Source organism: Lycium barbarum, chromosome 9 (assembly GCF_019175385.1).
Source record: "Lycium barbarum isolate Lr01 chromosome 9, ASM1917538v2, whole genome shotgun sequence".
NCBI classification, from domain to species: domain Eukaryota; kingdom Viridiplantae; phylum Streptophyta; class Magnoliopsida; order Solanales; family Solanaceae; genus Lycium; species Lycium barbarum.
In genome coordinates, this window is record NC_083345.1 from 40,344,787 (window position 1) to 40,359,392 (window position 14,606).

The 14,606-nt window shown below is 36.4% G+C and overlaps 3 protein-coding genes across 3 annotated transcripts; all 3 read right to left on the reverse strand.

The window, feature by feature from the left end:
• Window positions 1-5,271: 5,271 nt before the first annotated feature.
• On the reverse strand, window positions 5,272-6,319 carry LOC132612014 (uncharacterized). Its single transcript, XM_060326364.1, has 4 exons — window positions 6,174-6,319; window positions 5,969-6,061; window positions 5,785-5,886; window positions 5,272-5,677 (listed from the first exon to the last, which is right to left on the reverse strand). Exons 1-4 carry the CDS (start codon window positions 6,279-6,281, stop codon window positions 5,387-5,389), a joined length of 594 nt encoding a protein of 197 aa, XP_060182347.1. The 5' UTR covers window positions 6,282-6,319; the 3' UTR covers window positions 5,272-5,386.
• An 80-nt stretch (window positions 6,320-6,399) lies between these two features.
• Window positions 6,400-7,879, reverse strand: LOC132611889 (uncharacterized). Its single transcript, XM_060326249.1, has 3 exons — window positions 7,559-7,879; window positions 6,538-6,779; window positions 6,400-6,429 (listed from the first exon to the last, which is right to left on the reverse strand). The coding sequence occupies exons 1-3, from the start codon at window positions 7,785-7,787 to the stop codon at window positions 6,400-6,402; spliced, it is 501 nt and encodes a 166-aa protein (XP_060182232.1). The 5' UTR covers window positions 7,788-7,879.
• LOC132611890 (uncharacterized) lies at window positions 7,797-11,383 on the reverse strand. Its single transcript, XM_060326250.1, has 8 exons — window positions 11,294-11,383; window positions 10,204-11,164; window positions 9,495-10,041; window positions 9,093-9,407; window positions 8,906-9,011; window positions 8,488-8,779; window positions 8,172-8,434; window positions 7,797-7,862 (listed from the first exon to the last, which is right to left on the reverse strand). Exons 1-8 carry the CDS (start codon window positions 11,381-11,383, stop codon window positions 7,797-7,799), a joined length of 2,640 nt encoding a protein of 879 aa, XP_060182233.1.
• Between the last annotated feature and the right edge of the window lie 3,223 nt (window positions 11,384-14,606).

Below are 14,606 nucleotides of genomic sequence, written 5' to 3' on the forward strand. Positions count from 1 at the left end.
CACATTCAAGACCCATTTTCTATATCCTTTTACAATCCAAGTGTTTCAACTTTCAAACACCTTAAACAACATGGAAATATCATAAAACTTACCTTAGATGGTGAGGGAATGAATCTTGAGTGGATATACTTCGCTTGAACCAAACCCTAGTTCTCCCCCAATGGAATTTCTTGTGGTCCTCTAACCCTTGGAAGCTTTCTAACACATAAACACTTGATTCTAGCCTTTGATCTTTGTGTTCTCTTGGACTTGAGTGGAATATGTTTAGAGAAGGGTTTTTGAGCTCTCAACACTTGTGGAATAGGAAAAATGAAGTAAAAGAACCCAAGGCATCCATTTATACAAACACTGAAAATCAGTCCGTCGGGACTTTCACGGACACTTGTACGGTCCGAGGAACATTTCACGGCCCGTATAATTAGTCGTGGTTCACCACCAGGAGACCATCATCTCTGCTGGGCATTCTACGAACCATTATACGGTCCGGTGAAAGTTTCACGGTCCGTGAAACATGGTCGTGGAACTCACAGCTTTTCCGAAGTTGTTCTCGTCGTTTCGTTTGATCTCCAATTCTTATACAACCTTCTTAACACTTGTTTAATAATTCATTAACCATACATTAGGCTCTATAGCATCCCTTCAAGACATCATCACATAAACATTAGCCCAATCATAGCGGAACCTTTCCGAACACGACTTACATTTCGTTCCTTTAACAAACTAAAATTCACATATTCATAGAACTTCGAAATCTTATTGTATGCACCTCAAGCTATCTAATCCTTCGCTTAACCTCGTAGGGATTTCATAATCACCTTAAGCTCACACTATTCTATCCACAAATCAACGCATACGTTATTTCCGAGGTGTAACATTCCCCCCCCCCCCCCCCCCCCCAGAACATTCATCCTCGAATGTTAAGTCTTCGGGGATTTTATAAAAATTTCGCCAGAGTTTCCCCTGTAATATGGCACTACTGTCCTGTCACAACAATCCATAATAACAATGCCTCACAGGGCCACAACATAATAGCAATAGAATTTTGCCACACACGACCCAAAAGCATAAAAGGAAAACATACATACCTTATGATCTTGATATCTCATCTTGGATTTCTTTTAAGGGTTGAAATAAATGCGGATACTTGGATTTCATAATTTCTTCCGCTTCCCATGTCATTTCTTCTCATTTATTGCTTCTCCATAGAACCTTAACTGAGGCCACTTCTTTGTTTCTAAGCCTCTGTACTTGCCTATCTGATATGGAAATGGGTACCTCTTCATAAGTTAACTTTTTCGTCACTTGAACATCATTTACTGGCACGATCCTAGTAGGATCTCCAACACATTTACGAAGCATCGAGACATGGAAAACTGGGTGAACTGACTCCAAATCAGGAGGTAAATTTAACTCATAGGCCACTTTGCCTATTTTGCGCACGATCTCATAAGGCCCAATGTATCGGGGACTAAGCTTCCCCTTTTTGCCAAATCTCATCACACCCTTCATTGGCGACACTTTCAAGAATACCCACTCTTTTACTTGGAACTCTAAGTCCCTTCGACGATTATCCGCATAGTACTTTTGACGACTTTGGGCTGCTAATAACCGATCATGTATGAGCTTGACTTTCTCTATGGCTTGCTGGACCAATTTCGGCCCTATCAATTTAGTCTCTCCTACCTCGAACCACCCGATTGGGGATCTACACTTTCGCCCATATAAAGCCTCATACGGTGCCATTTGAATGCTAGAATGATAACTATTGTTGTAAGCAAATTCAATGAGTGGCAAGTGATCATCCCAATTACCTCCAAAATCTATCATATATACTCGTAACATATCTTCAAGAGTTTGAATGGTACGCTCATCTTGTCCATCGGTCTGCGGATGAAATGTCGTGCTAAGGCTCACTTGGGTCCCTAAACCCTCTTGGAAGGACTTCTAAAAATTAGCTGTAAACTGAGTCCCTCTATCAGAGATAATAAATGATGGGACACCATGGAGTCACACTATCTCTTTAACATAAAGCTTTGCATAATCTTCCGCTACATATGTCGTTCTGACTGGTAAGAAATGAGCTGACTTCGTGAGTCTATCCACAATCACCCATGTCGAATCATATTTACGTCGAGAACGGGGTAAGCCTGTATTGAAGTCCATGTTAATTACTTCCCACTTCCAAGTTGGAATTTCTATAGCTTGTAGTAATCCGCCCGGCTTTTGGTGCCCGATTTTCACTTGTTGATAGTTGGGACATTGAGCTACAAATTCCGCTATATCCTTCTTCATCCCATTCCACCAATATATAGATTTAAGATCATGGTACAATTTCATTGCTCCGGGGTAGACAAAATAACGGGAACAATGAGCTTCTCTCAATATTTGGTGGCGTAAACCTGCCACATCGGGAACACATAATCTACCTTGGCATCGAAGAACTCCGTCTTCTGAAATCTCAAATGATGACTCCCCCTTCTGATGGGGTGTATCTCTGTAATGCATTAGCATGGAATCTTCGTATTGTTGCTTTTTCACTTCCGCTACTAGTGATGAAACTGCTGAGTTCTGAATGGTAGTTCCCCTGCTACCTGAGTCCACTACTCGAACTCCTAGGCTAGCTAACTGCTGGAGCTCACGAGCCATTTCTCTCTTCTCTGGTCATACATCATACAAACTTCCCATAGATCTAAGGCTAAGAGCATCAGCCACAACATTTGCCTTTCCAGGGTGATATAGGATATCAACATCGTAATCTTTTAGCAATTCTAACCATCGTCGTTGCCACAAATTCAACTCTTTCTGCTTGAAGATATACTGAAGAATCTTATGATCTGTATAAATATCCACATGGACACCATATAAATAATGTCTCCATATCTTTAATGCATGAACCACTGCAGCTAATTCTAGATCATGGGTTGGATAATTTTTCTCATGTTTCCGTAATTGCCTTGAAGCATACGCAATCACCTTACCATGTTGCATCAACACATAGCCTAGCCCAATGCCTGAAGCATCGCAATAAAAAACATATCCTTCCAATCCCTCTGGAAGTGTCAGGACTGGGGCAGAAGTCAATCTATTTTTTAACTCTTGGAAACTACGTTCACAAGCATCTGTCCATTGAAACTTTGCTGATTTCTGGGTCAACTTTATTAGTGGTGCAGAAATAGAAGAAAAACCTTCAACAAATCTCCTGTAATAACCTGCTAAGCCCAGAAAGCTACGAACCTCCGTAGGAGTTGTGGGCCTTGGCCAAGTCTTCACGGCCTCAATCTTTTTGCTATCTACTCGAATACCATCGACTGAAACGATGTGCCCCAAAAATGTCACTGAGTTGAACCAAAACTCACACTTAGAAAATTTGGCGAATAGCTCTCGAGTTTGAAGAACTCTAAGGACAGTATGCAAATGTTCCGCATGTTCTGCCTCAGATCCACTACTACAAAAAGGGGATTTAGTGACCATAAAAAAGGGATTTAGCGGCAATAACAATTGTCGCTATACCCTTTACCGGCCATTCTGCTTTGGCCGGTGATGCTGGGGTCGGTAAAGGCTTTAGCGGCCGTTATTGGAAAAGCTGGTAAAGGCTGGTTTTTATTGCCGCTAATAACCAGTAGTGTTAGCGGCCATTAATTGCGGCAATTATTTTAGCTGCTAAAGCCAATTCCTAACGGCTAACTACGATCTTTTAGCGTCCATTTTTATTGCCAGTGAATTCAATTATATTGCCGCTAAAAGTTAATAGTTTTAACGGCAATTGTTTTGTGGCAATTTAGAATGGCTACAATATCCTTACTGAAAAGGTCTTAGTTTGTCTTTTAGCATCCATTTTAATGGCAAGTAAATTCAAATAAATTACCGCTAATAATTAGCATCTTTAATGGCAATTCTTTGGTGGCCAACTAAAGGCTACAATATCCATCGTGAAAGCGTCTTATTTCCCCTTCAACGTCCATTTTTATGGCTGGTAAATTCAATTAAATTGACGTTAAAAGTCACAAGCTTCAACAACAATTGTTTATCCAGAAACTGATCTAGATTGCATTTCTACTTATATTTTGGCAAATGCTAAAAATATATTACTATTAATTCATAAAACAAAATATATCTCATTAAGTCTAAACAACAAACGGAAGTACTAATCCAAAATATAGTGTCACGACTTTAAAAAAGAACTTCTATTGTGTGAACCAAATAACTAATGTCATTATATAACTAGTCCTATGGAATAATGTCTTTGAATAACTTCCACAACTCTTTCATATTGAAATCTTCCACATGCGAAATTTTCGAACATCAAACTATACGACCTGAAATAATAAAATAAATGTGTCAAAAGATTAAATGCAATATACGAACAAGTTTACAGGAAATCTGAAATTGTATTTCACCATATTGTTGTGAACAGGCACATGAAATACACACAAAATTTGCATTTCAGTATAAAGATTAAGCTATGATCACAATGTAAAAAATGATGCAATGCTAATCAATTACTTTCCTAAGAGATTTTGCTGCTTCTTATTTTTCCCTTTGCAGTCTCATCTATGCATTATATTGGCTCAGCATGTCTCTCATTACCTCAACTATTCAGCTACCCAACTTAAATAGACAAAATCAGACCAATCAATATCAGTAGCTGAATAGTGCTCTCAATTCAAGTTTCCTGTAATAACTTTACAATCAGAAAGTAGAAAGAGATAGGGGAATTTTTTGCTTCTCTTAAGAAAGCTTTGAAATGCTTGTGGCGTTGTTATGAGCTCGGCTCGAGCTCACCTACTTGTTTTCTTATCTAGTTACATGGCAGGAATTGATATTTTATTACATCTTAACAAGCTAAATTCCCTTAAGTTAAGTTTTGGGTTCATATAGTTCTAAGGGAAGAAATATTTGGTACCATGTAAACTGGATGAGCCTGGTTATAATTGGAATCCCTACTTAGAGCGAACCCGGTGTGCTATTCAAATTTGAATAAGTGTACAGAAACTCTGCCCAAACAATTTTTACTATTCGTTGCGGCTAATTTTATCTCAAACAAATGAACTAACATGAAAAAGTATCATTGATAAGAAAACTAACATTAAAAGATAGTAGGAGGGTAAGCAAATGTGCAATGTGGAGGGTGGAGAATTGTTAGTGTTGAAACATGCACACCCATCTTCATTATTCAAGAACACAAAAAGTTGAAGGAGGAAAACTCAAATAGTAGTGCAGAAGGATATAGATGAGTAGTACCGTGAGAAGGTGGAGTATTTTCAGCAACACTGGTATCCTTGATGTTTGTGGTACTAGTTCATGGCCACTATTGGCGTCGGGGACCTATAAATATTACCACGTTAATTAACACTGGGTATCCTTGATGTTTTGCTTGCATCTTCTCCTAATTTTGTTTCATCAAATTCATTTCTTCATTTTGTTTAGCCTTTAACTCAGCTATCTCATGTTGTAACCTTTGTACATCCTCCTTAGATGAATCCTCTAAAACAATATTTCCTAAGGAAAATCTACTACCCCATAGAACAGAAGGAGTTGGACCAAGTCCTAAACCACTAACATACCCACTTTTTTCATTTCCCAACACCTGCGAATACACATCGCCTTCCCAAGAAACACTGTGAGGAGGTCGTTCAGTAGATCTCTCACCATTGCTTATCCTTTCATTTATCATGTCCTGACAATAGAATACATAATAAATCCAACTTGGATTCATTTATTTGCCTTTAAGTTTTTTTTCCCAACTGCCCCAATGTTTACAATAAAAGAAAGAAGAAATCTTACGATTGTCTTGGCACAATCCTCATCCAGCGGTCTACCATCCTTACGTTTCTTATGAGTTAATATATATATTTGTCCTCGTGTAGGCTCTATCCCATTTTCAGCCTAACACAATAAAAATTGATGTCAAATACGTGTGAGAAAAAGGATTTAAAAGTATTATAGTTTGTAATTTCCATCGGTTTACCTTCTCATCCATCAAGGTAGCAATACTTTTGGATCCTCCTGTGTGAGGCATCTTTTGTTTGGTCCTATTGTTTCTATTTGCTTGGGTACGCCTCTATCATTGAAACATTAAAATGATATAAATTATAAATAATAACTGAGGATAACTAAAATCAAAACACTATGAAATTAAGCAACTGGAGTATGTTTTCAAGATTTGTTGATACCTTAGCTTTATCAGAAACCCAATAAGAGACAAGACCAGTCCATTGATCCCTCGGTATGCGACTTAGTCTATTTTTCAGCAAAGCGTCTTTATTCTTATATTTTTCCATATATTCACCTTTTAAAGTGCACTTGTAATCTTTCCATTTCTTTCCTAGTGACATTAAGACAAAGTCTTCTCCGCGTTTTGGGATAGAGAACTTCTTCCGATAAAATAAAATCCAACATTTAGAAGATAACATGATGTATAACAGGTTTCTTGTTCACATAATAATAATAATAATAATAATAATAATAATAATAATAATAATAATAATAATAATAATAATAATAATAATAATAATAATAGTAATAACTATTCCATACCCTCACTAAATTCACCAATCTCTTCTTTTCCTCGTCGCCAAAGTTTCTCCAATCATCTATGTGTAGAGGTGTTAGTTCTGGAGTCCTCGCAATAATTCCTAGAAAGCTAGCAAGCTTTCGACCCTCTTTCCCAACAGCTTGGTTACGACTATTAAATGACACATCAACTGTCTTCCCCACAGGAAGTTTCCAAATATCTTTCAGTAAAGTAGGGCCACGAACCTTTCTTGCCCCCGAAGTACCTAAAATGAAAAAAGATTTGAAGGTCATCAAATGGAAAAAATATTATATGGTTAAACACCTGAGATTAGGCGGTTATGCACAAATGAAGTATTACTTCTTAGTAGAATGATAAGGGGTAGTTTTGGAAAGTTTGTGCAAGAATGGCGGTTACTGTGTGCTATTTGTGATGAAGGCACCAGGATCATGTATGCTGTGTTCATCAAGCATACTTGGTGGACAATGTCAAATGGTGTGGTGTTGTTGCTGAAGAGATTAGAAGGCAGAAGGCATGTTTGGCATATGCTTTTGGCTAGTGGCTTGGTCATTGGAGATGATCTGGTGTAGGGTTGGTGGTTATGCAGGTTGAGTTTCAACTATGATTCAACTCTGTGGAGTATATGCAGTTTTTAGAATAATTCTGCAGAAAGTGAGGAAATGAACTGCAGTTCCTTTTGGATCTGCTTTTAGATCAGATTTAGGTAATGAAAACTTATCCTGGTAGATACACAACCTGCCAAGGACATGGTAAAAGTGTATGTAAGGCTAGTTGTCTGTATCATAATCCCAAACACCAGTTATAAAGTTGTCTGCATTTTACACTATCTGAGCCTTGTTATATTGTTCAACCATCTAAACTATATGAGATTACTTTTTCCAGTGATGGTAGTTCAAAATAGCCCAACTGTAAAATCAAATAAACAACAATCTCGTGGCCTTGTTTCAAACACATAGCAGACCAGAGAGCTGAATCTGAAGCTCTTGTGTATGACAGATTAATTAACCATAGAAAAAGTATTACCTAATTCATCATTATGTTGAGCCTCAGCGCCACCAACACAACTATTCAACTCATTAGATTGACCATCATGTGATTGGGCCTCAGAGTTGTTTCGATTATCCATCAACTGCTCAATATAAGGTTGGGTTGCAGAGTGGTTTTGATTATCCATCAATTGCTCAATATAATGTCGCACTTCTTCATCATCATCTTGTTGAATTTCCAGCCTGTTGTGACGTCTAGTTTGCATAGTTTCTTCTCAATATGTGAAAAACACATAAGCTATTTGTGCACACAAACACCATAGCATCTCACAATCCAAGAGCTACAACACAAAATTTAAGTAAAAGCAATCACATAGAATGCACTCAAAACATTCAATAATCAACCAACAGAAACATGGAAAATCCATAGCAGACTAACATGCATCTTCTATAAAATGATTTAAATTGAAAGCAAAAAATATATTTTATTCAAATTTCTATACTAAAAAATAATAAATCCCTAAAGTTTATTCGATAACACTTGCAAAGAATATATTTTACAAGTACCACCTATCTTACTCGGAGTAACTTTCATTTTCAATGTCATTTCCTCCCTTATTAGCTTGAGAATGTACGTCCGTATCAATTACCATTCCATTGACACCACTTCTTACCCAATCATTATCCTCATACTCCAAAACATGAGCATTTTCTAAGAGAGCCAAGTCAGTGGCATCACACTGCATTGATGACTCAAAATGCACACTATTTTCCTCTCGCATATCAAAAACGTCTCGAGGTTTAATAAACCTAGGGACAAACCATTCATGATATTGAGGATCTTGTACATATATTACTTGTTGATCTTGTTCTGCAAAAATAAAAGGCTCATGGCGTTCTTGATCACCAGAGTCTGCCAGAAGTTCACAAGTGTGAAATCCAAGTCATCTTCTATCACTCCTCTACCTTTGGTTACATCAACCCAATCGCACTTAAATAAGACAACCTTAAATTCTTCATAATAATTTAACTCCACAATATCATTCACTCTACCATAATATGTGATATTTGCAGACTTTGGAGCATTGTCACTTGTACTTGCATAACTTTCAGTCTTAGAAACGACCATAACACCACTATTTTGTGTCTCCTTGGACTCTTCACTTTGTTTTGTTCGGAATCGATACCCGTTATTTACATCGAACGCATTAAATATTTTTGCAATTTTAGTCGGCCCTTCTGCGAGGACTTTAATATCCTTTAAGATTTTAGATGTGGCATCCAACTCTGCTACTTAAACAAATAGAAAGATACAACTATAAATGTGTATATAAGTAGAAGGACAATAATTTAACGTAACCAATAATTTAATCTTACTACTTACTTTCTCCTTGAACCACTCATGAAATGTATCAAAATGCATAAGATTAAGTTGACGTGGTCTCAAACGGCGCTTACGATGTGATCTCTTGATTTCAGCCATATGTTCACTATTCATGTAACTCACATATATCAATTTTGTTATCAAATAATTTAATATACATATATTCAATAATAGATATAATACTTACTTTTTATAATTCTCAACCACATCTGACTCACAATTGAAAAGCACATGCCGATGTGCTTGCAACCATGTTTTCTCATCCAACTCAAATACATCTACTTCACCGTACGACTCCCCAACAGTAGGAAAAAGACATTCTTCTTTACTAGTCTCATGCTCAATCTCATCATTGCATTTTCTTGAACAATAAGACCTTGAATCTCCACCCTCCAAATATCGTGAGAAAAATGCCACACACTCATTTGCTATGTATGCTTCTGCTATTGAACCTTCTGGGCATGCACAATTACGAACATATGATTTTAAAGTACCCAAGTACCTATGTAATAAATTAAGGTTATTAGTTTGATATTATAATATTTAACAACTAAATATTATCATAAAAATTCATTGACATTCTTCATACCTCTCAATTGGGTACATCCAGCGATAATATACTGGCCCCGCAAGTCTAGCCTCAGTTGCCAAGTGAGTAAGAAAGTGCACCATAACAGTAAAGAATCCTGGGGGAAAGAGTTTTTCCATAGTAGACAATGTTTCTGGAATTTTTTCTTCAAGTAACTTTAACTCTTCTAGTTTTAGCACTTTGCTACATAGAACACGAAAGAATGTGCATAGTTCAATTAAAACGGAACTGATTCTTTTGTCTTTTGATCTCCGCAAGGCAAGAGGAAGAAGTTCTTGCATTATAACATGGCAATCATGAGTTTTTAGCCTAGATATCTTCCGTTTGCGAATCCAACGTGATATATTAGATGAATAGCCATATGGAAACTTGGTATTTTGTAGTACTTCATAAAATAACTCTTTTTCGTTTGAAGTCATCGTAAAATAAGTAGGAGGAAGATAAGCCCTCCCACTAGCTCGATATTGAGGCCATAAGCTTGGTCTTATTTTCATATCCTTCAAGTCCAATCGAGCTTCTAGATTGTCTTTAGACTTTTTACCAAGATCTAATAGTGTATAAATTAAGTTATCACACACATTTTTTTCTGTGTGCATCACATCGAGATTATGGCGCACCAAGTTAAACTCCTAATAAGGAAGATCGAAAAAAATGCTCCTTTTTTTCCATGTGTTTTTCATTACCCCACTTACCCCTTCACTCGACTGACCGAGAGTAAACTTTATATCTTTAACTTGATTCAGCACTAGTGACCTGGATACTGCACAAGGTGCAGGTCTTGTTTCTTTAGTCCCATCAAACGATCTTGCATCATTCCGATATTTGTGGCCCGACTTCAAGAAACGTCGATGCCCCATGTAACAAAACTTTCTACCATGTTTGAGCCATCTAGATTGAGTGTTTATGTTGGAAGAAGGGCATGCAAACCGACCATAAGTGCTCCATCCAGAGAGAGTACCATATGCTGGAAAATCATTTGTAGTCCACATGAGAGCTGCTCGCATTTGAAATATCTCCTTAGTAGAAGCATCGTATGTTTCTACCCCGACATCCCATAATTCATTTAACTCTTCTATTAAAGGTTGCAAAAAGACATCAATATTATTGCCATGCGCTTTTGGTCCAGGAATAAGTAAGGACAGAATGAAGAACTCTTGCTTCATGCACATCCATGGTGGAAGATTATATGGCATTAAAATCACTGGCCATGTACTGTGAATAGTTCGCATTGTGCCAAATGGATTAAATCCGTCAGAAGCTAATCCTAGCCGGACATTGCGAGGATCTCCAGCAAATTCGGGATATTTACTATCAAAACTTTTCCAAGCTTCAGAATCTGCAGGATGTCGTAGAACGCCATCTTTATTGCGCTCTTCGTGATGCCATTGCATTGCTTTAGAAGTTTCTGAAGACATAAACAATCTTTGCAGCCTTGGTTTTAAAGGAAAATACCTTAGGACCTTGGCTGGAATTTTTCTAGCATTATTTTTCCATCTAGAAGCACCACAAATTTTGCATTCATTAACATCCTTACTAGAAAACTCTTTCCTAAAAAGCATGCAATCATTGGGACAAGCATGAATCTTTTCGTACTTTAAGCCCAAGCTTTCAACTATCTTTTTGGTCTCATAAAAAGAAGAAGGCAATGTTTCCCCTTCAGGCAACGCATCCTTCAATAGTCCAAGCAAAGCATTAAAAGATTCATTTGACTATTTGAACATGCATTTTGTACGATAGATATGCAGCAAAAAGGACAGTTAGCTAAACTTCTTGCATCCAGGATATAGTTCTTCATTTGCCTCCTTCATGAGCCGTTCAAATTTATCCACCTCTGGATGAGGTTGATTTCCAGATGGATGAGCTCTCTTTTGTTGTAGGTTTGGCGCCATCTTTCCCCTTTCAGTGACGTCACTATCCATGAACTATGTAGAGCCTCCAAAGACATCATGTATCATTCCTCTCATATCATCGCCCCTCAAAGTTGATTGGCTGTGATTATTTACTTGGGTATTGTTTGATCCCTTCAGAGACTCCCCATGACAAAACCAAGTATCATACGATGGCATGATACCATTAACCACAAGATGATCATATGTTGTGGCCCGATTTGCTTGATGAATAAGCACACATTCCGTACAAGGACATGAAATTTTTCTCCCTCTAGTTTTTTAGAAAAGGCATGGTTTATAAAATCCTCCACTCCATCCAAGTATTCTTTACTAAGTCTATCACAATTCATCCATTTTTTATTTCTAGAATTTTCCATGATGTCCAAGATATTCTTTTCTTTTCTGCAATTACTGTAAGAGCTAAAAATACATTAGTAGAAAAGAGGGGAATTAATCAAAAATATAGTTCAGATAAAATGTGCATCCTATTAACAGGTAATTGCATAGCTCAAATATATCTTTTTAACAATTAAAACTATCAAACAGATATCTAATTCTAGTTATATCCAAATGATGACTTACTTCAAAACAGAAGGAAAAATCAGAAAGCTTCCACTAAACATTTCCTTTCCTAGTCACACTAAAATGCAAGATTTGTACCAGTAAATGAAGCATAGTTTAAAGCCAAGAACATGATTAAAAAATCTAACTGTGAATTCTTCAAGCCATAATAGATTTCAATACTTTAATCCAAGAAATTCCTTCTCAATTAGGGGAGAAATTACTGAATCTACAACTGGTTTTATAGCTCCAACTGGCAGATTTTGATTTTTTGATGTCAACATATTTACAGCTTCCAAATTGCAATCCAAATTGCTCAAAATAAATGATTACTTTAGTTTTCAACTATAAATTCACCCAACACTCCCATTATAACATATAAAGACTTTTTCGCCTCTATCAAAAACATCAATCCAATATGTTTTTCATATAGTTAACTAGAGAATGTAATCCATCTGGAGATTCTAATAAATTTCCTTCTATCATAATAAAATGAACAAAAAAAACTAGAAACCAAGCATTCACAAGAAAAACAAGTTGTCAGTTTAATTCAACTCACAATCAAGCAGAGGACTAAAAGAATCAGTTACCTTAGTAGTTGGAGTTGGTTAAATTTTACTATAGAATTACACGAGAAAACTTGGCTACCTAGAACTAAAAAACATTGTATCTCTATGTAATATACACTGCAATAATCTTTTTTTTAGCAATTTAAACCCCAGGGGGTATTTTTATTAATAAAACGTGTACTTTACAAGAGAAGTTGCCTTTCTAGTTAAATCTATTTGCATCAGTGAAAAAAATTGTCTTCTATCATACTAGAATTAAAAAAAAAAAAAAAAACAGAAACCAAGCATTCACAAAAAAAAAAAAAAATTGTCGGTTTAGTTCAACTCACAATTCAAGTAGACAAAGCGATTGTTAACAAATCAATTCTGAAGTAGCACAGCATCACCAAAATGGTATTTACTCACTCAAACACAGTCAACTTCACGGTTTAGTTCAAAACTATGACCTAAACTTGCCAATCAACTAAAAAATAGAGCACAAAACTTCCTCAAGAATTAGTCCAAAACACTAATAGTTAACTGAACATAAGTGAGACTGGCTTGTTTCATAGGGTATCATTTCAGACCCAATCTACCATTCATCAAAAATATGAATGAATCAGTGGAACGTTTGTTCTTTGACTACAGATTCTCAACTTCTGTTTGGAGTAAAATTTTGAACTGGCAAGGCATTAATAGAACTCCTCTCAAGTGGCAGTTAGAAGAATGGGTTGAAGATCACAAGAGCACAAAGAAAGCAGGAAATGAAGTATATAGAGTGGCACTTGATGGATGTGTCTATTACATATGGAAGGAGAAGAATCACTGAGTGTTACAGAAGCAGGGGACAACAGGCCAACCACTAGTTAGGAAAATCATACAAGAGGTGGTATTTAGACGCTCAAAGAGGACTAGACTAGCTGGAAGACTACATGAACTGAATTTTTACCTTAGGAATACTATTGTATATGCTATTTTTGAGTTATAGATAGGAATAGAGGATTGCACTTCCTGGTGCTTAGGATCAGGCGAGTGTGAGCTTGGGTTTTGCTTTACTTGTAAATATTTTTCCTTGGTATTACAATATTTCTAGCTACCAAAAAAAAAGGGACATAAGTGTAGCTAAACTGCCATGTAAACTTTCCCAGAAACAAGTTCAAACAACCAAGCTAGATTTCAAATTTTGTGCTCAAATGGAATCCAATTTCATTTCAGTTCTAGGCGAAAGAATAGGCTAAAGTCTTTAAGTCCTTCTCATCTTTAATCACAGCAGATTCTAACAAAATTCAGCAATGAACAATGTAATTTTCGAATTACCAGCTGCAGATATTGTAGAGTTGTTAAAACAATACTATGACAAACTGAAAACTGAATCTGAGCAACTCGACTTGGTTTCAAATACTTTAACAATTCGACCTCAATAGGGAGACAAGGTAAAGTGTTCAGTTTCTAAACATAGAGAAACCAACTTAAAAATCAAACATGCCTCTTCAATTCAATCCCAAAATAAGATGAAATTCAGTCTCAATCTAATAAAACCCTCAAGTCAGACTTACGAATCAATGTACCACAACAGCGTGTCAAAAAGTTCGGTATTCGGTTAATGTTTATGCTCAATTTATTCCTGTGTTTTTATAGGTAGTAATTTATATTCATGTTTTCAAGTAGTTAACATAAATCTCAATAACAGAGTGTTCCCGATGTTGTATATTCCATTTGAGACATCAATATTCATCAATAACAGTGAGAAAACTTTAGAACGATCATGAGAAGTTGAATATATTAACAACAGCCTTCGCAAACAGAGGAAACAATTCATAAAATAGCAAGGGAAACAGAGGAGTCAATTCAGTCAGTTGCTCATCAAATTAATAGCAGTCGAAAATCACAAATATCACTTGGCAAACGCTGAAAAGCTTTACTTTTACAAAGTCACAAATTGGCTCAAGTGTTCGCGTACCTAGAAGCAAAATATTTGCTGACGAAGACAAAAAATTGAAGAAGAAGTCGAAGAAAGATCCCGTAAAACCTACAAGAAACGAGAATATCTCAAATAAAACTATGGCCTGCATTAGAAATTTCAAATTAAATTATTTATAGATAAGAAAGTATGA